Below are 23,504 nucleotides of genomic sequence, written 5' to 3' on the forward strand. Positions count from 1 at the left end.
CTAGTTTCGGCCTCCCTGTCTCCAGTCTCAACCCACAACCTACTCTCCACACTGTTAAGAAAGATCTTTCCAATACAAACTCAACCAGGTTACTCCTGCTGCTGAAATACACACCTTCCTATCATCAGAAGAAGAAAAATCCAAACTCCAGCCCATTCCTCTCCAGCTTCGTCTCTCACCATAGCTCTTCAAGCAATAATCTAAACCTCTAGGTGCTTTCTCAGAAATCAGCACCCTTCCACAGGCTACCTCCTCAACTTCGAATGCCCTCCCTCCCTCTTCTCTTTCTGGCTAAACTCTACCCACCTTTTAAGACTCAGCTCAAGTATCACCTCCCTACTGGAAGCCTTCTCTGACTGCCTCCTCTCCCTCCAACCACTAGGTGAGGTGCCCTTCTTTGTGGCCCTCTTTATCTCTGCATAGCAGAGAATTTGCCTGTTGACTTGTCTGTCTGACCCACTGCACTGGGAGCCTTGAAAACAGAAACTGTCTCATTTCTGGTGATGGTATTACAGATGATTTTTATTTGCTTCTTTTTGCTTATCTGCATATTTTTCCTCTCTTTAATTATATAAATAAGTTATCACTGTAAAAGAGTGAAGCAATATGTAAGCACAGAGTAAAATTACCTGGACTTTCTAACTGTATGCCTAGCCAAGTCCCTGACACATAGTAAGCCCCCAGTAAAAGGCTGTTGAGTAAATCACAATGTAGGGCAGTAATCCAAGAAGTTATAGAGATCGAAGCACAGTCTTTGGGTCCTTGAATGCCACTATAAGTGGAGCAGCTATGCTTTTATCTACTTCACTTATTGCACTTCCACATAAAATTTCATCCAAAAAGGGGGTTCATACATATCCTCAAATAAAATGTCTGAAAACCAGAAGTTAAGGGGAAAAAACAAGTCGGTAGACCTGAACTCTAGTCCTAGTTCTGAAATAAATTAGCTATACAAGTCACTTTTCTTCTTTAGGGAACCATTTCTCATCTGTTAAACACCTCACACACACACAAACACACACTTCCAGGATATTCATTCTCTAAAGTTACTCTTGCTTCTAAATTTTACAAAAATGAGAAAAAGCATCCAGGTTGCTTCTTCTTCATGTGACACTAGATATCACAATCCAGATATAGTACAGTTGGCCCTCTGTATCTGCCATTTCCGCATCAACAGATTCAACCAACCGCTGACTGAAAGGCCTGTGAGGGTTGTGTCTGCACTGAACATGTACAGACTTTTTTCCTTGTCATTATTCCCTAAACAATAGAGTAGAACAACTATTTACATAGCATTTCCATTGTATTAGGTATTATAAGTAATCTAGAGATGATTTAAAGTATATGGGAGGATGTGCACAGGTTATATGCAAATACTATGCCATTTTATATACGGGACTTGAGCATCCTTGGATTTTGGTATCCACGGGGGTCCTGGAACCAATCCCCTGTGGATATGGGGGGACAACTGGAAAAGTGGCTACCTCCTTGGTTCAGAAGCCACACTGCTTTTTTTCCGCCCATTATCGAACCTTTAAGTCTTTTTACTAATATGTTCCATAAACTCCTTTCTTTCTTGATGGTGTATTAGACTTGATGGACTTGGCTGTAAAACTAAGTGATCTGGAGTAGAAGAAAAGGAGATGAAACGGCAGCAAGAAACAAACACCAGGAATTGCCATACCTTTTCTCAAGGATGCCAGAGAAATGACACACTGACCTTTATAAAATAGTTTAGGGGAGAAGCACTAGTTCCCACTCTGATATCACCTGTACAAATCTCCCTTTAGACTGAACCAGGACGAGAAAACTAGATAAGCCACTATGGTTCTAAGATGACCTCTCAGGAATCACAACCTAGTTGATGAGGACAGACTTGACTTGTTAATTCTCCATCGTCCTACACCATATGTCTTTGAGTATGCTGTCTTATACTAGGAAGCCCCAAGTATTCATTGAGGTTTTGAGACAGCCAGGTGGAAGGATTACCTACCTGGTTAAAAGTGGGAGGTGGAGGAGGACCAGGCGGGGGTGGAGGGGGAGGAGGAATTGGCATCCTTGCCCTGCTTGCAGTTGGCACTGCTCTCTCTCCCTTTTAATCTGCAGCTTTAGGTCACTCATATACCTGCAAATGAAACAGAAATTCATGAGAACAACTTTCCCATTAGAGACACTGAGTACCTAGGAGAACTAGAGGACCAGGCATGACAGTAGAGAGAAACTAAGCACCTCATCTCCTAGTTCCACTGGGATACAGTCCAGGGTTTGGTAAACTTTTTCTGTAAAAGGCCAGATAATAAACATTTTAGGCTTTGTAGGCCACACATGGTCTCTGTCACATATTATTGTTTTATTTTGACAAAATTTTTTAGATTAATAAATGTTTATTTTTTAGAGTAGTTTTAGGTTCACAGCAAAATTGAACAGAACATACAGAGGGTACCCATATACCCCACACACAGACACAGCCTCCTCAACTATCTATATCCTGCAGTAGTACATTTGCTACAAGCGATGAATCCACATTGACACCTCATTATCACCCGAAGTCCACAGTTTACATTAGGGTTCACTCTTGGTGTTGTACATTCTTTAGGTTTGGACAAATGTACAATGACAACTACCCACCGCTGCGGTTATCACACAGAATAGTTTTGCTGCCCTAAAAATCCTCTGTGCTCCGCCTATTCATCCCTTCTTCCCCCCTACCCCTGGCAACCACTGATCTTTTTACTGTCTTCATAGTTTTGCCTTTTCCAGAATGTCACATAGTTGGAATCATGTAACATGTAGCCTTTTCAGGTTGGTTTCTTTCACTTATAATATGCATTTAAGTTTCCTCCATGTCTTTTCACAGCTTGATAGCTCACTTCTTTTCAGCCCTGAATAATATTCCATTGTCTGAATGCACCACTGTTTATCCATTCACCTACTGAAGGGCACCTTGGTTGCTTCTAAGTTTTAGCAATTATGGATAAACCTGCTATAAATATCCTCGTGCAAGTTTTTGTGTGGACATAAGTTTTCAGCTCACTCGAGTAAATACCAAGGAGCATGACTGCTGGATCATATGGTAAGCCTATATTCTGTAACAAACTGCCAAACCATCTTCCAAGTGGCTACACCATTTTGCACTCCCACTGGCAATGAACAAGAGTTCCTACTGCTTCACATCCTTATCAGCATTTGGTGTTGGCAGTGTTTTAGATTCTGGCCATACAGGTGTGTAGTGGTATCGCATTGGGTTTTTTGTCTTTGTTTTTTTTGAGGAAGATTAGCCCTGAGCTAACCTGCCAATCCTCCTCTTTTTGTTGAGGAAGACTGGTCCTGAGCTAACATCTGTGCCCATCTTCCTCTACTTTCTATGTGGGACACCTGCCACAGCATGGCTTGACAAGCAGTGCATAGGTCTGCACCCAGGATCCAAACCTGCGAACCCCGGGCCACCAAAGTGGAACATTCGAACTTAACTGCTGAGCCACTAGGCCGGGCCCTGGTATCTCACTGTTTTAATATGCAATTCCCTGATGACATATGAAATTGAACATCTTTTCATAAGCTTACTTGCTTGCCATCTATATATCTTCTTGGTGAGGTGTCTGTTCAGGTCTTTTGTCCAGTTTTTAAATGGGCTGCTTGTTTTCTTATTGTTGAGTTTTAAAAGTCATTTGTGGGGGTCGGCCCGGTGGCGCAGCGGTTAAGTGTGCACGTTCCGCTTCTGGTGGCCCGGGGTTTGCCGGTTCGGATCCCGGGTGCGGATGTGGCACCGCTTGCCAAGTGCCATGTCCGTACCCGGGATCCGAACCGGCAAACCCCGGGCCACCAGAAGCGGAACGTGCACACTTAACCGCTGCGCCACCGGGCCGACCCCAAAGATGCCTTCTTAAAATAGGCTCAATTCAAATGCCAATTTCAAAATAGATCCATCCAAAAAAAATCACCTTCATCAGGTGATAGACTTTAGTGTTGACAACCGGCAATGGCCTTCAATCTTTCTTCTGCTTCTATAAGGACTGCATGTATGACACGCTCCTATCAGTGACATTTAGCATACAATGGTACACAACAGAAGAGTATTATCATTTCTCATTTTACAGGTGAGGACAACAAAGCTCCAGGAATGGCAATGCACGCATGCTCATTAGAAAGACTGACTGAGGGGCCAGCCCCATGGCCGAGTGGTTAAGTTCACGCACTACGCTTCGGCTGCCCAGGGTTTCACCGGTTTGGATCCTGGGCACGGACATGGCACTGCTCATCAGGCCATGCTGAGGCGGCGTCCCACATGCCACAACTAGAAGGACCCACAACTAAAATATACAACTATGTACCTGGGGATTGTGGGAGAAAAAGTAGAAAGAAAAAAAAAAAGACTGACTGATCTAAGGGCAACCGCCCAAGACCGCTCAGGAGTAAACTGCAGAGTTAGGACTCAAACCTAGGTCTTCTGATCCCTTTCTATTTCGCTAATCACTACGAACAACATCTCTACTAGAAACTGGTTTGGTTTAGCAATTTTCTACTATTTTTCCCCAAATGGAAATTCACCCCATTCCAAATTTCTACCTTAGTGAGGGAATACAAACAGCTCTCTTTCTGTTCCAAGAGCAGCCCAACTTATGTAAATTTAAATTCATACAACTTTCCTTTCCCTTTATTCAAACCAATTTAGTATTGATACTTAGAATCAGTAATCCAACGCAGAGTGCTGTTTCGAGAACTGCTTTTAGTTAAAGACAAATGAACCAAAAATAGTTTATGAAGTTTTATGACAGAAAGACAAATTTTAGTGACCAATTTTTAATCCAAAGACAAATTCAGGCCTTCTGGAAACACTGTCTATTAAAATTGTAAGATTCTTACATTCCTGAGGTTAAACCTGAGATTAAACTTAAAAAGAAAAAAAGAGGACCAGCCTCGTGGCCTAGTGGTTGAGTTCGGCACCCTCTGCTTCAGTGGCCTGTGTTCGTGGGTTTGGATCACGGGCACCCTACACCCCTCATGAGCCATGCTATGGCAGCAACCCATATATAAAATAGAGGAAGACTGGCACAGAAGTTAGCTCAGGGCTAATCTTCTTAAGCAAAAAAAAAAAAGGGGGGGGAGTTCTCTACAGAATTGTTTTTCCTTTCTGATCTATTACATCAGAACTACAAATCTCACCATCTGTGCTCTTCAGAGTCCTTGATTTTCAGAAATATTTTGGGTTGCCTCTAACATCTGCCACTAATCCTCCTCTTTTTGGCTGAGGAAGACTGGCCCTGAGCTAACATCCATGCCCAACTTCCTTGACTTTCTATGTGGGACGCATGCCACAGCATGGCTTGACAAGTGGTGCATAGGTCTGCACTCAGGATCCGAACCAGTAAAGTGGAACATGTAAACTTAACCGACGTGCCACCAGGCTGGCCCCAAGCCCTTCCATCTTAAAAACCACGATATAATAAGCTTTTCACATCCTCAGAAGTTAGTTTCTTTGAAATAAAGATCAGAGAGCATTATTTCAAATCTTCTTGACGTCAAATTTATCACAAAATTCAGAAATAAGTCTTCACAAAACTCAAGCAATGTACTTTTAACAAGTGCTTTCTTCTGTTCTTCAAAAGGCAAAACCTATTTTTCTATTCAATTTCCTAACATTTCATTCCAAATATTCCTAAATTTTTTTAAAGTTAATTTTCCAAATATTCCTAAATTTTAAAAGCAAGAGACTTTCTGAATGCAGAGACATCGACTATTGCTTTTTACATTTAATAAATGAAAAATCGAATTTAGTTGTTGCTTTTTTTCATATATTTAAAAATGATCTAAGAGACATCATAGTTACTACTACAATTTGGGGCCTCTTTTCAAATAGCATTCTGCTGTTAAAAACTCAGGTTTCAATTGCAAGTTATTAAACAAAATTTTTCTTTAATTCTAAATTTTAATGCCATCTACTTTCATGCTAAGAGACCTCAGGTAACTACACTTTCTTTTGATCTCAGCTTTGATTACAGAGTAAATTACAGGTTTTGTATCGAAGTATCCAACAAAATCCCACAGGGGAAAAAAACTGACCTTAAAAAAGTAGGCTGCCTCCCTCAGCAAAGTCTCATGGGCCTTAGTTCCGCCTTACAAGAACCAGTCATATGAACAGGAATTTGGGGTGTCAACAAAAAAATTACAACTTTCTTAAATACATGTTCAGTTCTTTAATATCCTATTAAACCTCTTCCCAACATAAAGAAACACAGAGAGAGGTAAAAGAGACATTTCAAGATCTTCTCTGAAAGACCAATAGCTCTGCCCACCCTGCCTTCTAGATAATCTAGACAGCTGTGTCTTCAAGAGGAAATGGTTCCAGATATTCTCCCAACGGAATTCTTCTGATCCCACAGTTCAAATCAAAAGAAAGCTTTCTAACAGTATCAGAGATGGAACATAAAATGTTTGGCAGAAAGAGAAAGCCAGTTGCTCTAGGACAAAGAAAGTCACATAATAGAGAATGGAGTTTTTGTTTGGTATATTTTAATCCCAGCCAGAAGGAACTCCAGCCTTGCCTAATGTGGCTTCAATAATCCAGGTAGGTGGGGTGGCAAGACTTTCCAAGCACGGACATTAAAAACTCATTGATGAGTCAGCTGTTCACAATCATAAATAAATAAAACCACCAACCCTACAAACCTTCACATCAGACAAGCTCAAAATGAGCAAGTCCATTTTGTACATTTCTCAACCAGGTTTTAGACAAATAGAATGAACAGCAAGAAACCAAGGGTAACTGCAACAAATGAAAATAAAAAGTGAGTGGGTAGGTTTTTGTTAAAACTAGACTCCAAATTCAACAGCAATTTCACCCCATTCTGATGAGCACTTGACGACTACTGACTCAAATACCCCATGACGGCCCATTAGTATAGTTTAGACAGTACCCGGAACTAAGAATTAAACTTGAAAGGAACATTTCATTTATCTATGTCCATTTAACCCAATGAGCTCTTAAGCACAGACCGGACCGTATCTTTCTACAGCTTTTTCCTATTATTTTACAGCACAGAGTAGTTGCTCAATAGTCACTTGCTGAACTGAACAAAAGTAAATTTAAGCTCAGCACTGTCTGAAAGAGCAAGCAAGTCTGAGTGGAGTAAAAAAAGCAACAAAAGAAGGATCAATGTGCCAGAAACAGAAAAGACAGAAGAATGGATAACTACGAAAAGAGGAAAGGAAGAAACACAGGGCTACGTGCAAAGTTCAGTGTTCCAAGAATTTTTAACTTGCTGAGGGGCTGGCCCTGTGGCCGAGTGGTTAAGTTCACATGCTCTGCTTCAGAAGCCCAGGGTTTCACCAGTTCAGATGCTTGGCACGGACCTAGCACAACTCATCAAGCCATGCTGAGGTAGCGTCTCACATAGTAGAACTAGAAGGACCTACAACTAGCATATACAACTGTGAACTAGGGGGCTTTGGGGAGAAGAAAAAGAAAAAAAACAAGATAGGCTACAGACGTTAGCTTAGGGCCAATCTTTAAAAAAAACTTGCTGAATTCATTCATTCATGAATTCATCTACCATGCAATAAATATTTATTGAGCACCCACCACTTAATCCATTCAAAAATATTTACTAAGCACCCACTAGGTGCCAAAGCATTGTTCTATAACAATAATTCTGAGCTGGGGTGATTTTGTTCCCCAGGAGACATTCAGCAATGCCTACAGACTTTTCTTTTTTTTTGAGGAAGATTAGCCCTGAGCTAACTACTGCTAATCCTCCTCTTTTTGCTGAGGAAGACTGGCCCTGAGCTACCATTCATGACCATCTTCCTCTACTTTATATGTGGGACATCTACCACAGCATGGCTTTTGCCAAGCGGTGCCATGTCTGCACCCAGGATCCGAACCAGTGAACCCTGGGCTGCTGAGAAGCAGAACGTGCGCACTTAACTGCTATGCCACCAGGCCGGCCCCCTACAGACATTTTTGATTGTAATGACTGGGGCTGCTACTGGCATCAAGTGAATACAAAACAAGGCTCCTGCTAAACATTCTATAATGCATAGGACAGCTCCCTATGACAAAGAAGTTATCTGGTTCAAAATGTCAATAATGCTGAGGTTGATAAACCCTGTTCTAGAGGCTGAACAAGACAAGTTTCTTGTCTTGTAGCTTACATTCTAGTAGAAGAGATAAACAAGGAAACATATAATCTCAGTATCTCAGTTACTGATAAAAAGAATTTAAGAAAGAGAATCATAAAGGGAGAGTGCAGGAGTATGGTGGAGTATTCTTTTAGATAGGGTTGCAGTGAGGGGGGCTTGCGGGGGGAGGTGGCTCTCCAAAGAAGCCTCTCCATGAGCAGAGCAAGCCCTATGAATATCTGGGATAAGAACATTCCAGAAAGAATGAACAAACAGCAACTGAAAACCCCGAGATGGGAAAGAGTTTGATGTGTGAGAGAACTAGTAAGAAAGTCAGGGTAGCTGGAACACAGTGGGAGGGAGAGTGGTAGGAGATGAAATCTGAGGCCTTACAGGCCAGCCTCCAAATCCAAAAGCAGTATCGTTCTCTATCCAATATGCCTGTAATACCAAAGAAGTCTAAACCAACGAACAGCTTCACACCCAAAGTAAACAACTTCAATCAGTTACCTTATTAATCCCACAGACTGTACTTGATCTCTTGGCTTAAGCACAGCTAGGGACCTAGGTACTAACTGGAAGCCTTCCAGGGTTAAAAGTCACCTGGATAATCTGCCTGCCTGTCCACCTGCCCATCAACTTTGCTCCTGAAAAGAAGTACAGTATGGGGAGGTAGGAGCTCATTATCCCAGTGGCATAATGGTATCCAGTTCCCAGGCCAAAGAATCCCAACATGGGAGAAGAGCCAGGCGCTAAGAGTATCCACATGCCACCCCAGGAGACTACCAAACAGCAGGAACCAAACAGGTTCCTATAATTACGTGGAAACTGATGTCAACACATAATTATGAACACACCTCCATGTGTTGTAGGACAAAATACAGCAGAGGGTTTCTACTAAAGCATTTTTGGTTTCTCTAAAATACAAGGAAACAGATGAGAATAACTTTCATGTTAAACATATTTTACCATCGCCCCTAAAGGCTTTATACAGTTTAAAAATATTCCACAGCCCTCTTCTCTCAATGGAGAAGGTGCTACCCGGCCCCCGAAATTAAATTCAGTCAAACCTCTGGTGAAACAGATTTCTATCATGTGTCAAGATGGAATGAATTAAAATTCCAATGTTACTCCATGAACGGGAAAAAATGATCTTTCCAACTACACGATAAATATTTAAACTGAAAATCCTAGGACTTCTACAACTAAACCTGGATGTTTTACTCTTTACATCAATGATTGTCCACTGTAATAGGCAGCACACAACCCTGGAAGAGAAAAGGAAGGAGGCAGAAGAAAAATATATAACTATATGATGAAATCCTTTCAAATATAATTTCTCCCAATACAACAGCTTTTCCCTCAAACATGACTCTTTCCTCTTGTCCCAGATTATTTTTGAAAAGCCCTAAAAACATAAACCCAGAAGTCTACTTATTCATATACTACTTGATGTGGTAAATATTAGGTACCGTGGGTTATTCCCAGATACAGGGTAACCAGGAAGACAAGTCCTCTCATCTAATGATGGCAAATCAATGAGAAGTCTTCTCTTGTGGTCAATTAAATAACCACAGCTGCAAAGAATGGCTTCATAAGAAAGATAATGAGAGATAAATGCAAGAGCAACTGTAAATTAAATGTCTCAAAATCATGCCAAACAGAGATTAGGGAATGACCTCACCAAACATCCCCAACCTCTACCACATCTCTACCACACTTAGAGCAAAGAGAAAATCCTGTTATCCTGAAAACTGAATATTGGGAAGGTAGGGGAACACGTACAGCAAATAGATAGCAGTAAATCAGTAATAGTTCAAATTTGTGCCTTATAACATAGTCAGCGATCAATAATCAATGACACAATAACTTCAGATTTAGCATTGTTTTGTGACTTAATATGCTCAAACCGTTTCAACGGAACATGTAAAAACATATTAGGGCTATTTCTATAGAGCTGCTCATCTTAGAACGCAAATCAGCTCTATGTCAGAGCCAACACGGTTTCCTCAGGCTGTACAGTCAAGCTCCACATAACAACGTTTCAGTCAACAATGGACTGCCTATACGACGGTGGTCCCATAAGACTAGTACCGTATAGCCTAGGTGTGTAGTAGGCTAGACCATTTAAGTTTGTGTAAGTATACACAATGATGTTCTCACAACGAAGAAATCGCCTAATGATGCATTTCTCAGAATGTGTCCTCGTCATGAAGTGACAGACGACTGTACTTTAGTTAATAACAGCCACAAGACTTCCAAGAACTAAGAACTAGGGTCCTACACTTGGCCTCTACACTACTAAGATAGGTACCATTTGGCTCCTGACCTCCAAGCAATTTATAGAAACCAGGGAGCAGCTGCAAACGTCTCATTTCCAGATGCTTCACAGACTGGCAGTAGAATATACAAGTTTTCCTTTCTAGGCCTAGGGATCTATAATACAAAAAGGAGAAAAGAATATGCCCTTTCATATTGTCAAAGTTAAAAACAAACTTCAAATCACAGTACTTTAACATCGCCAAAAATGATGCTGCACAAAGCCAAGGCAGATAATTAGTACATCTGTTTCAATTTTCCATTTCACCAAAAAAAATTAACAAATTCCTGGATTTGGATGTGAAATGATGCAGAGAGTAGCTCAATGTTCATAACTAATGTTTCCGCCCCACCCACACTTCTCAGGAACCAGTGGATTTAGAAATGTTGGCTAAAAAAATAAAGTCACACAAGGCCAAAGTTATTATTACCATTAGCCAGCATTTAACTAGAGAAGAGAGTTAACCAGATGAAGGACACACATTCTAATTTAAAAATCCAGACCAAAGCTACACAGACTAAAACGCAGTCTGAATACAAAAGTACTATTAGAGGAAGCCTAAAGAGTCTGCCTTGCAGACTTACGACAGCAATAAATGGTTTAGAAGACTCTTCTAAAACAGAGTTTCCAAATTTGCCTGAAGATAAGACATATCCCAGGGCAATTGTTTAAAATACAAACAAACAAACAAATACAAAAAGACTCCTGGGCCCTAATCCAGACCTACTAAAATCAGAAATTTTCCAGGAGAGGGATCTAGGATTCTACATTCAACAAGCACCTTAAGTGATTCCCGGTATTAGGGAAGTCTGGAAAACATTGTTCTAAAGGAACATTAGTAATCAACTACAGAGATATTATCCGAATGGATATCAGCAAGAAAAAGCTGATGAATATGTTGGTTAAACATGAATATGATGCATTTATCAGTGCCCCCTCATAAAATACCATTAAAATTACAGCAAAAGGACTTTTTTTAAAGACATAAACCTAAAAAAAAAGTGAAGAAAATGAGAAAGGAGAGAACAGCAGAAAGAGAGATGTCAAGAAAATTTTGGAAGCTGGAAAGCAGATGCACTAGTGATAAATAACTTCACAGAAAGGAAAAGGCTAAACGCATCAGTGGAAAGAAGCAAGCTGATTCCCATCACAGAATCTCAGAGAAGGTTCAGAAATTAGAGGCACCTGGTACCTTTGTACGAAAGAGTGTAGGAGGAGCTAAAACAGGAGAATCGGTTGAAAGTCTGCAGAAGAAAGAGACTCCTCCATCCCTTCTTTCCCCTCCCCATGCTGCAGGCAGAAGACTGGAGAAGACGAACCACAGGGGAGGGCCTCTGAACCAAGAGATCAGTCACAGCTAAGGGCAGGAGTGCCATACTGAAAATAGGGTATCAAGTGAAAGTCTAACCTTTACTCACCTTACTCACCAATGAGACTTCTCCCCGCTCCCCAGTTCTTTTCTCCCACTTGGCTCCAAAAACACCTGCTGCCAGACTTATACTCTCTAAGCAGGAGACTGGAGAAGTCCTCGCTGAGGAAGCTGACCAGCTGCCAAGTCACCCTAAAGTGGTGCCCACCACTTGATGAGCCAGGGCTCCACACTCAGAGCTTTTTAGTGCCTCATTCTTAAAAATGAACAGATAGGGGCCAACCCAGTGGTGTAGTGGTTAGGTTTGCACACTCTGTGCGGCCCAGGGTTTGCAGGTTTGGATCCCGGGCGCAAACCTAGCACCACTTGTCAAGCCACACTGTGGCAACATCCTGAATAAAATAGAGGAAGATGGGCACAGACATTAGCTCAGCAACAATCTTCCTCAAGCAAAAAGAGGAAGATTGGCAACAGATGTTACTTCAGGGCTAATCTTCCCCAGGCAAAAAAAAAAAAAAGCCAAGAACTATCAGACACTTGAAGAAAACCTCTAACACAAAAGACAGGAATAAAAGTAAACCAACAAAATAGAATTCCTGACCATCTGAAAATTTACACATAAAATTCTGAGAGTAAAAACAGCTCTTGGGGGGCCGGCTCAGTGGCCAAGTGGTTAAGTTCGCACACTCTGCTTTAGTGGCCCAGGGTTTCACTGTTTCAAATCCTGGGCACGGACATGGCACCACTTGTCAAACCATGCTGAGGTGGCATCCTACATGCCACAACTAGAAGGACCCACAACTAAAAATACACAACTATGTACCAGGGGTCTTTGGGAGAAAAAGGAAAAATAAAATCTTAAAAAAAAAAAAACTCTTGAAAATCTAAAAATTGATAGCAAATATTAAAAACACAAAAGTCGAAAGAAAAAGCTAAGGATATCTGAAAACTGAATGAGAAACAAAAAACAAAAAATTCGCAAGGAAAAACAAATTAGAGGACCAGTATAGGAATTTCATCTGAATAATAAGGATTCCCAGAAAGAGAGAGGAGAGAAATAATTATCAAAGAGGGAATACATTATCAAAGAAATAGCACAAGAAAATTTCCCAGGATAGGTGGAAATAAGCTTCAGACTGAAAAGGCCCACTGAATGCCAAACATGATGAATTTTAAAATATCCACACGGAGGTACGACATTTTGTATTTCAGAATACTAGGGGTAAAGATAAGACTCTAAAATCTTTCAGAGAAAAAACAGATCCCATACAAAGAATCCAAGTCAGAATAACATCAAACTACACAATATTACTATTGAAAGTTACAAGACCAGAGAGCAAGACTTAAACTTCCAAAGAAATATGATCTCCAACATAACATTTTCTTTCTAGTCAAACTGGTAAGCAGCATAAGGCTAGAAAACAGACAATTCAAACCTGCAAGACCACAAAAAATGCACTCCCTCCAATGGACTCTTTTCCATAAGGCCTGTGGAAGAAGTGCCACTAACATGTTTGTACTAAAAGGAGATTTAGGGGCCAGCCCCGTGGCTGAATGGTTAAGTTCCCCATGGCCCAAGGTTTCGCTGGTTCGAATCCTGGGTGCAGACATGGCACCACTCATCAGGCCATGCTGAGGCGGCGTCCCACATGCCACAAATGGAAGGACTCACAACTGAGAACATACAACTATGTACCGGGGGGCTTGGGGAGAAAAAGGAAAAAAAAAAAATCTTAAAAGGAGATTTATACTTCTATCGGAGTTTAGGGATGAATCAAGTGAAAAAAAGAAAAGAATAGCAATTATTATATTTAGGGGAAAAATTTATAAGGAAGGAAATATAATCATAGTACACACAGTCATTATATTAGATGCTAAATTTTTTTTTCTTCTTTTGGTAACAATCACCTCTACTCCCTTCTGGACTCACGGGGGAGGGGAGAGGAGGCTGGAACTAAATTTCCCAGAATCCCCTGTCAATAGGATTGTGGTTTAAATTCCACCAATATGAGTCATTCACTCAAGATCTGGAAGATGGTAGAAAGGTAGATGCCATTATTGCTCCTCCAGTAGCAAGGAGCAGGTGTGTGGGCTCCAACAGATGGCAGACGTGCTTTGCAGCATTTTCCAACAGTCTACAAACTGCCTACTTTGGTGTTTAAGGCAGCCAAGATTATTAATGGTAGCAGTTTCTTGTAACCCCTTTAAGGTGGCTTTCCCTGACCTATGCTCCCATTGCCTTCCAATGGTTTTGTAAGTATCTAATATTCTCTTTGAAATATCAAGAATGGTTTGTTTTTCTGATTGAACCCTAATATATAACCTAAAAACACACAACATGTTGATTTAATCAAAATTGTGATGTATGTGTTTTAGGAGGATAGCAGGAAGGGTTGAGGGTAGACAGTAGTATAAGAATACAAAATCATTTTCCATAGTAGAAATTCAACAGATACTATCTAAGACCAGAAAAATCAAGAAATAACAGTATAAATATACCATGTAGAAATATGGAGATAATATACATCAGAAAAAACACCGAAAGTATTAAAAGTGATTGAAGACAAATAAGGAGAAATGGACCAGCTGGTTTTTTTAATTATAAGCCCCAGAGTACTATTTGACTCTTTAAACTCTGTATTCTGACTATTTTTTTCCTTTTTTTTGAGGAAGATTAGCCCTGAGCTAACATCTGCCACCAATCCTTCTCTTTTTTGCTGAGGAAGACTGGCCCTGAGCTAACATTTGTGCCCATCTTCTTCTACTTTCTATGTGGGACGCCTGCCACAGCATGGCTTGACAAGCAATGTGTAGGTCCACACCCAGGATCTGAACCAGCGAACCCCGGGCTGCCAAAGCGGAACGTGCGAACTTCACCGCTGTGCCACTGGGCCAGCCCCTCTCACCATTTTCATAAAAAACATTTAATTACCAAAACCCAAAAAATCCTAACACTGCATAAGCAAAACGAAACTTCAGACTGACCAAAATTTCAAAAAATAAGGTCAATACCAGATCTGTTACCAATGCAGTTAAGGACAGTAGAAAATCCCAAACAAACCAAAATAACTACAAGGCCATTACGCTTGATTCTAGAACCTGTGTCTCAGATTCAATTCTAATAGGAGCAGGCTATCTAATATGACCCAAATCTCTGCCACAGCCTGGGTGTAACCAAACAACATTCACCACCCCAGAGCTTACTCTACCACAGGTCAAATACATGAGGAACTTACATGCCACCATAAGAAAGCACAACCAAAATTAATTGCAAAAGAAAGCACAAAAATAGAAGGAGAAGGGAGCCAGCCTGGTGGTGTAGCAGTTAAGTTTGCATGTTCTGCTTTGGTGGCCCGGGGTTCGCTGGTTCGGATCCCAGCTGGGGACCTATGTGCTGCATATCAAGTCAAGCTGTGGCAGGTGTCCCACATAAAATAGAGGAAGATGGGCATGGATGTTAGCTCAGGGCCAATCTTCCTCAGCAAAAAAAAAAAGGAAGGATTGGCAGCAGATGTTAGCTCAGGGCTAATCGTCCTCAAATAAATAAGTAAATAAATAAAAATAAAATAAAGAATTGGATCAAATAAATAGAGAGATAAATCTTAAAATCAACTATCTTAGCTCCTTTTTAGGTCTTGTTTTCAATTTAATGCAACTAACTGAAAAACAAAAACAACCAGGGGCCAGCCTGGTGGTGCAGTGGATAAGTTCGCACATTCCACTTTGGCAGCCCGGGGTTCGCCAGTTCAGATCCTGGGTGCGGACCTACGCACTGCTTGTCAAGCCATGCTGTGGCAGGTGTTCCACATATAAAGTAGAGGAAGATGAGCATGGATGTTAGCTCAGGGCCAGTCTTCCTCAGCAAAAAGAGGAAGATTGGTGGCAGATGTTAGCTCAGGGCTAATCTTCCTAAAAAAAATAAATAACATTAATAGAAAAACAACCAACATCTATTGTCAAAACATCTTCAAAAGTTCTAAGACACTGTTAATTAGATTAAAAGGTGATTACAAGGTAGGCTGAAACCTAGTCACTGATGACAAAAAACAGCTCTTCTCCCTCTAGGCTAGCCATATCTAATATTACTAACCCTCAACTTCCATGTGCCATCTGCACTTACACACCCCAAATATAAAAGTAGAAAAGCATACACAGAGAACAGTCAGAAGTAAGGAAAATCCAGTGATGACAGCTGCCATTAAGAAAAGGCCTGAAAGATAACTTAAGCAGATGCTCCATAAAATGTTGATCCAGACTTCACATGGAGAGAAGTGTCATGCTTCATTTCAAAGATGATATATTAAGTCCCAACACACCACAGATAATCTAATAACAAAGCTGTGACTTTCATTGTCGAGGAGTCCCTTCTTTCTCACTCTAATACCCTTAAGCCATCAGATACACAGATGCTCCTTGCTGAAATGCAAGAAAAATATGCACATTTTCATTCCCTGATCACCAGTGATGGGCTGCTAAACCAGAAGTCTACTTTAAGTTATGAAAACAGGGCAAGCTGATCCAATTACACAAGAAAGGTACTAAATCAAACAGGACCATCTGGCTTTGAGGAAGAGTGCTGTGATTTCTGAACAAAAGTCAACATACTTGCAGATAAAAATGCTTTCAAATATTCAGAGTTATACTGGCCCTTAGGCTACTGATTCATTTGCATGTCCAACAAGAGTTACGCGTTGTGTTAAGACATATGGCCTAGATGGCGGGTATGAAAGAATATCACATTCACCAGTTCATACAAGAACATCTGTGCACTCTCTCTAGCCCTATGAGACTTACAAAAAACAGTCAATATTCCCCAGAAGTGAAGAGGTTTTCTGTTTCCTGAATAGCAGTTTTGGTAAACTAACAATCCAGCATCCCCCATAAACTAAGAACTGTTCCCCAACAATCACTAATCTCCAAACCAATTTCCAAGATCCTAAAATTTTAAGACCTAACCCAACCATGTAAGTTTAATTTGCAGGACCTATTTTAAAATAGCCTTTATTCGGGAAAGTTCTTATAGAAAAGACGTTCCATTGTACATGCATCAAATTTCTTTATGATATTGATGGTTTCAGCATCAACACTAATACATTAATATCTGTGGAAAGAACTGACAGAAAAAATCTCTACTGTAAATGTTGAGCTCAAAATTCACTATGCTTTTTACCTGGTTTTTGGGAGAGCTCGCACGCTCTGAAGCCTTGCCTCCTACCTCTCTGCTGCTCACTCCCTAAGCTCCAGACACACGGGAACTTCCTTCAATTCTTCAAAATAGCCATGTTCATTCCCTCCTCCGGACCTTCACCCATGCCATTCCCTCCATCTGGAAGAGTCTTTTGTCCTTCCCTCTCATCCGTTAGGCTTCAGCCTAAAAGTCAAGTCCTCAGGAACCTTCCCTGACTGCTCTCCTTCCCAACTGACCTGCGTTAGGCTTCCCATTAGCTGTCTCCACAGCATTTAGAGCAACAGTAATTAATTACTCGTTTAATGGATGTCTTCCCCACAAGACCATAACGGCATGAGTGCAAGGACTGAATCAGCTTCTTTCACTGCTGTATTGCCAACACCTAGCAGTGCTCAGCACAGAGCAGCAGCTCAAAAATTCTTGTCAAATAAATGAATAACAGGGCCAAGAGAACCATCAGCTCCGGCGACTCTACTTATAATTTACCCTACAGATACAGTCACACATGCAAAGGGCCAAATATATATGGTTATTCACTGGAGCACAGTTTCTAATAGCGAAAGACTGGAAACAATTTAAAATGTCTACCAGTATAGGGCAGGTGTCAAATCTCTTCATTGCTTATACAGAATGATTGCCAAAATAAGTTTAAAAAAATGCAGATAGTGAAAAAGCAAAAAATATACATATATTTACTTTATAAGTACATGGTATCTTCAGAAAGAATCTTTTTTTTTCCCTGAGGAAGATTAGCCCTGAGCTAACATCCATGCCCATCTTCCTCTACTTTATATGTGGGACACCTACCACAGCATGGCGTGCCACATGGTGCCATGTTAACTCCCGGCATCTGAACCGACGAACCCCAGGCGACCGAAGCAGAATGTGCGCACTTAACCGCTGCGCCACCGGGCTGGCCCCATGAAAGAATCTTAAGAAAGTGATCATTTTAGTTACCTCTGAGAAGACTGGCTTGAAGAACTTCTCTGAGAAGAACTGGATTGATAAGCAGACAAGGGTAGAAGGTAGACTATTCACAGTACACCCTTTTTATCTTTCGAATTGTGAACTATGTGTATTTAAAAAATAAAATTTGCGGGACTGGCCCCATGGCTGACTGGTTGAAGTCTAGCTCTGCTTTGGTGGCCCAGGTTCACAGGCTCAGATCCCGGGTGTGAACCTACTCCACTCATCAGCCATGCTGCGGAGGCATCCGACATATGAAATAGAGGAAGACTGGCACAGATGTTAGCTCAGGGCTAATCTTCCTCACCAAAATAAAAATTAAAAAATAATAATAATAAAATAAAATTTGCTGAAGACAGTCCTGTCCTTATTTCTAAGACAGTGATGAAGAGTTTAAAAATCTCATACCTGGATCTTTAATGACAAACATCCTGCCTATAAGCTGAACACTGGGAAGATGGAAGTGGAAAGAAGAAAAACTCACCTAGCCACAAAACTCAGACAGCTTACCCCATAGTAGACTGTACCATTTTAGAAGAAAATTCCTTTTTTTTTAACTACCAATTGTCCCAATGTGGACATATGGAAAATGTTTTCAAAGTCGGGATTATTGGGAGGAAAAAACGGAATTATTGGATTCAGCATTTCTATAAGCATAGAAAGCAGGTTGATGAATCTGTCCTGAAGAAATATCATAAATACTGACTAAAAAAAAAATTACTTCCACTGAAGGGCCACAAAATCTAAATGGAGCTTAATTTGGCCACAAAGTGTAAGAAACTAAAATTTTTTTGAAAACCAATTATAAGAACAGGGAGGAAATCTACACACATTCCTTAGATATACAGATTTGCCAAACTTTAAGACAATCTTCAGGAAAGAAAGATCTGACACTAAACACACCTCCAGCAATCCTATTTGTTACCACAATCAAAGCCCTGGACCAGAATCAAAACCTTTGCATCTGAACCTATGAGGTTCCCAAACCTGCACATCAGGAACAGAACACTCTGGACTAATGATGGCCGGAGAAAGCTGAATCCAGGGCCACCAACGAGAGGATCTGTGTCGGGGTTATCTCCAACATCACACTGTCATATACTGCAAGAAATGATCTTCATAATCCATCCCAAGACCTACTGGAGACACACTTATCTTCAACTAATTATCCCCTGAAAAACAAAAGACTACTTACTAAGTAGAACACACTGGAAAGCGCAGTTACTAAGTAGAACTAAGTATTTAGTGTAGCCATTCTAAATTGTTACAACTTTACCAAGCCCGAATGGCAAGTCAGAAGCCGATTCCTGGCTCCCCTATTTGATAACTTATTTGCCTCTCCTGGCTCTCTCCTCTTAAGAGATCTAAGACTGACACAGACATTAGCAAACTTACGGCCTTTTTCCCCTGTAACACTATTTTTCTCCATAAAGTTCTATTCAGCATTTTTAAACACCCCTCTATAATAATACCGAGAAGCGCTCATGAGTTTAGCCTATGGCTCCCAAGGCTCAAAAACCTGGGGGGGGGGGGGGGGGGGCAAGAAAAAAGTCAAAAATACTCTCTCTCTTCCTCAATGCCCTGGACTTGCAAAGCCAGGCAAAGGCAATGATTCTGCATTTAACCACCAGATGAATAAGAAACAGGGTTGAATTCTGAAGAACCATAAAGGAGTGCACGCACATTCAGTAAAGAGCTCTGCTTCTATTTCCCTGCAGGGCAGCTCTCAGGATCTGCCAATGAACCTCATTTTGACATGGAACACCCCATCCACTCTAATCCGGGGCATATCCCTCAAGAGACGGTCAGTCAAGCGGAACTCTGCCAACTCCTGCTCGGGTGTTGTGTGAGGAACAGTAGCAACAAGAGCCTACTGGGAGAAGGAGATCAACAATCACGCTCAAGAAGAAAAGAAGTTATTTGCCAAAGGGAAGCATGTTGCCAAAATGTTAGTCACAGCTTCAAGGTCCCAGTTCGTGTCTCTGCAACTATTCTTTGCTTTGACAGAGTCTATTCTCTGGCCCAGGAAACCCAGTTTAGCTTCTGTTACTTTCCCCATTTGAAGCAGTCAAAAATCCTTTCAATTTGGTGGTATCAAACTGTGACACAGACAAGATGTCCACCAGAAACCAAAAAGGAGGAAAAAAATGTGTAATTTGCCGTTTCCCACTTAGGACTGGCTCAAGTAGAGCAATGGAAAAGCGTGACAGGATAGGAAAAATGGAAAGTCATTATGTTACAGAAGCAGGTTATATCAAAAGCTTGCCCACAGCTCTGAGCCTCCATAATTTATTTCAAAACCTTCTTGAAAACAAACCAAAAAGACACACTGTAGGTTGAAATGACGGCAAAATATTAAGCAGGTTTTTACCTCCAAATAAGTGTCTATACTTCATAGCCTAGAGCTCTTCCCGGGATTCGTATGAAGACTGTGGTTGCTGAAACAACCGGAACCAGCAGCCCATGATTTCCAGAATTATTTCAGAGCAACAGGAAAAGAGACTCAAGCGAACCAATCAAAGAGCCTAAGAAGTCAAGAAAGAACATCGGACAATTTTCTCTTCAATAGGAACAGCACTCCTCTCTTCCCTTCTTAAAAGCCATCAGTAAAACCTGAAAATTCCACTATTCTCAACCCCTTCCACCTTCCCCTGCATTTCATCTTTGTGCTGACATAACTAATCACTACCAACTAAGGTAAACACTACTCTGATACCAAGTGCGAGGCAGAATTAGAAACTGCCCCCTCTTAAGCAAATCCACGTCAGACCTCAGAAATGCCAAGACTTTCAGGAACATTTCTTCTAAGCTAAACAAGTTCACCTATGTCCAAAGAAAAGCTAGAACAGTCAAGATTTCAAAGGATTAACAACAAAGAAGGTAAAACTGTCCACAAGCACACTGGTCCTCCCCAACTGGCAACTAACTGGTCCAAAGTGACTGGACCAAAGCCAAAGGTTCAACTGTCTAAAACACTACTTTTCAGTGAATTCTCAAAGAGTTCACGAGGAAAGTCAGTGTTTGTCAAGAGTAAAATACTGTGGTGGCTAGAAAACAAAACACTGCATTCTTCCGCATTCTCTATCAACCGACCTCATTCACCCTGAACTCTTAAATTCCCTATCTCCATCTTGTTGGCTACCAATACAAAGTAACACAATAATATGAAATTTTTGGCTACTAAAAGTTGACTCTCAGAAAAGTTAAAAAATTGGACATGTATCAAATCAAAATCAACTATTCCCTGATACAAAAAAAATGCAGCAAGGCTGAGAGGAGGAACCTGAGAAAGACACATCTTCTAAATATCAGTATCTCAGTCTTGTTTTCAGGGATCACCTTTTTGCAAGCACTTTAAATATTCCCTTTGGTTAACAATCTTTTAGAGGCAGAGAGGGACCAAACTTGTCATTTCAAAGGTGAAAAAAATGAGATACGGGCGGCCCCCTGGCAGAGTGGTTAAGTTCGCGTGCTCCACTTTGGCCGCCCAGGGTTTCGGAGGTTCGGATCTTGAGCACAGACATGGCACCGCTCATCAAGCCTTGCTGAGGCAGCGTTCCACATGCCACAACTAGAAGGACCCACAACTAAAAATACACAACTGTGTACCAGGGGGCTTTGGGGAGAGAAAGGAAAAATAAAATCTTTAAAAAAAAAAGAGACAGTTTAATGATTTGCCTCAAAGTAAGTAAATCTATAGGTGGGCTAGGACGGTCCTTATTCCCTGAGGTTCTCTTTTGGTTTGTAAAAGGAGAAAAAAGTCACCAAAACATTCAGTAAGTCATTCAGAAACAGAAACTGTAAGGCAAAAATAACCACATGAAAAAGGAGGTGGATGCTGGGGGTGCCCAAAGCAGTAACAGATTGTTCAAATCCCTTGAAAAATACAAATTCCAGTACATACCAGCTTCTTCCAGTTCCTCACTCCAGTATTATTTTTTACAATGTTTCCTTCCTGATCAGCAACTGAACGACACACTGCCCAGGTTTAACAGGTTAAGATTTCCATCTTTCCTCACTTCACACCACTCCAACCTGAACTCTCAACTCTAGGTTGCTCCCATGCGCATCTCAACATTTCTCAATCCGACCTTTAACTCGACTCTGATTCCTTCTCAACCGACCCTCTTAAGATTCCCTCTAGTGTAGGCAGTTGTCCCGAGTTATCCTCTCCACCATCGGTTTTCACTCAACTCAACCCCCAAAATGTCACAGTGGCCTCCTCACCCGGGGCATCCTGTTAATCACCTGTTCCCAACAGGTCCTCCCGCCCCATCTCCCTTTTGGCGCACGATTACCTCGTTCCTTAGCCTGAGTTGCCGTCCTACTCACCTTACCCAACCCTCCAGGATCCCTTGTTTCCTGTCTCTCATTAACCTCCCTCCCCATTTTCATAGTCAGCGCTCGCCCCACACCAATTCCCGACCAGCCCTCCCTACTTAGATTCCCCACGCCCCCTTTCCTCCTGGTTCTTCAGACTCAGCCCCAGTCCCCTCACCCCTCAGGCCCCGCCCCCAGGACCCCTTGCTCCCTCAGGTCCCTCCTCCAATGTCCCCCCTCTCCTCAAACTCCGCCCCAATCCCCCCTCCCCTAGCTCTCCCTCCCACTCAGGTCCGCAGGTCATCTCAGCGCCAGACCCAGCCTCCTCGGCCCCTTTCCGACCTGGCCGCAGCGGCTCCGGGAGCGAATCCTCCGCCACCTCCGCTCCGGCTTCTGCCGTCCTGCTCGCCCCCCAGCAAGCTCCCTTTCTCGCCGCCGCCGCCCCTTTTGCCAACCCGGAAATGGATCGGCTCCCACTGTCCCCAGCGTCCGCGAACAAAATGGAGGCGGGGGAAAAAGGAGGAGGGAGCTAGGAGCGAAGAGACGCTACACGCATGCGCCCCTGGAAAGCCCGCCCCCGGCCGACGGACGTTAAGGCGGAAGCGGTCGGGTGGCAGCCATCTTGGGAAGGTCACAAGGGTTCCGTTTACCAGCTAGAAGCAGACTTCTGGCTACAATTGAAATCATCTAGGAAGACTTAAATAAATAGTGCTGCTTGCGTTCCACCCTCAGAGGTTCTGATTTAACTGGTCTTGGGTACGGCGTAGGCATCGGAACTTTTAAAGTTGCGCAGGAGATTCTAACACGTTGTCGAGGTGGAGACTCGCTGAGCTAAAGATTCTTGAGTACGCCTCTTTTTCCTCTTTATTCCTCCGCGCACGAGCACGCGCCCATACTCATCCTAAATGTCTTTCCCTAGTTTCAAGTTAACGAAGAAGGCCTCAGTCAACCTCGTAAGGGCCGGGTAGTCAAGTTCCGGTTGTCATAGCAACCGAGAGACAGGCCCCTGCTAACAAATCATCTTTAACGTCATGTTAGCTACCTAAGCTGAACACCCGTGAACACCCGTCTTTGTGGCGGCCGGGGGCTCCCCAGCTTCCAGGGCCAGGGGATGGTGCTGTGGATTCCTCCAGCTGCTTGGGTCAGGGAGAGGAATCCTGTGCCCTTCCTGGTGGGGCTGCTGTTACCTTTGTCCCAGCTGACTAAGGGTCCCTCTCTAGTCC

At 42.0% G+C, this 23,504-nt stretch overlaps 1 protein-coding gene across 6 annotated transcripts in view; it reads right to left on the bottom strand.

The window, feature by feature from the left end:
* The window catches only part of WIPF2 (WAS/WASL interacting protein family member 2), a 43,054-nt gene extending 20,043 nt beyond the window's left edge, over positions 1–23,011 (bottom strand). Inside the window, exons 1-4 of one of the 6 annotated variants that reach the window (XM_070562045.1) lie at positions 22,294–22,486; positions 20,333–20,486; positions 2,230–2,279; positions 1,994–2,125 (exon numbers count right to left, since the gene is read on the bottom strand). In XM_070562045.1, coding sequence (XP_070418146.1) covers positions 1,994–2,056 — 63 coding nt within the window. In that variant the 5' untranslated portion in view covers positions 2,057–2,125; positions 2,230–2,279; positions 20,333–20,486; positions 22,294–22,486. Of the gene's footprint in view, positions 1–1,993; positions 2,126–2,229; positions 2,280–20,332; positions 20,487–21,865; positions 22,487–22,623 lie in introns of those variants that run through there. The other 5 variants (XM_070562042.1, XM_070562044.1, XM_070562041.1 and 2 more) reach the window with 5 other exon arrangements.
* Between the last annotated feature and the right edge of the window lie 493 nt (positions 23,012–23,504).

This window comes from Equus przewalskii, chromosome 10, assembly GCF_037783145.1.
Source record: "Equus przewalskii isolate Varuska chromosome 10, EquPr2, whole genome shotgun sequence".
In the NCBI taxonomy this organism is placed as follows: domain Eukaryota; kingdom Metazoa; phylum Chordata; class Mammalia; order Perissodactyla; family Equidae; genus Equus; species Equus przewalskii.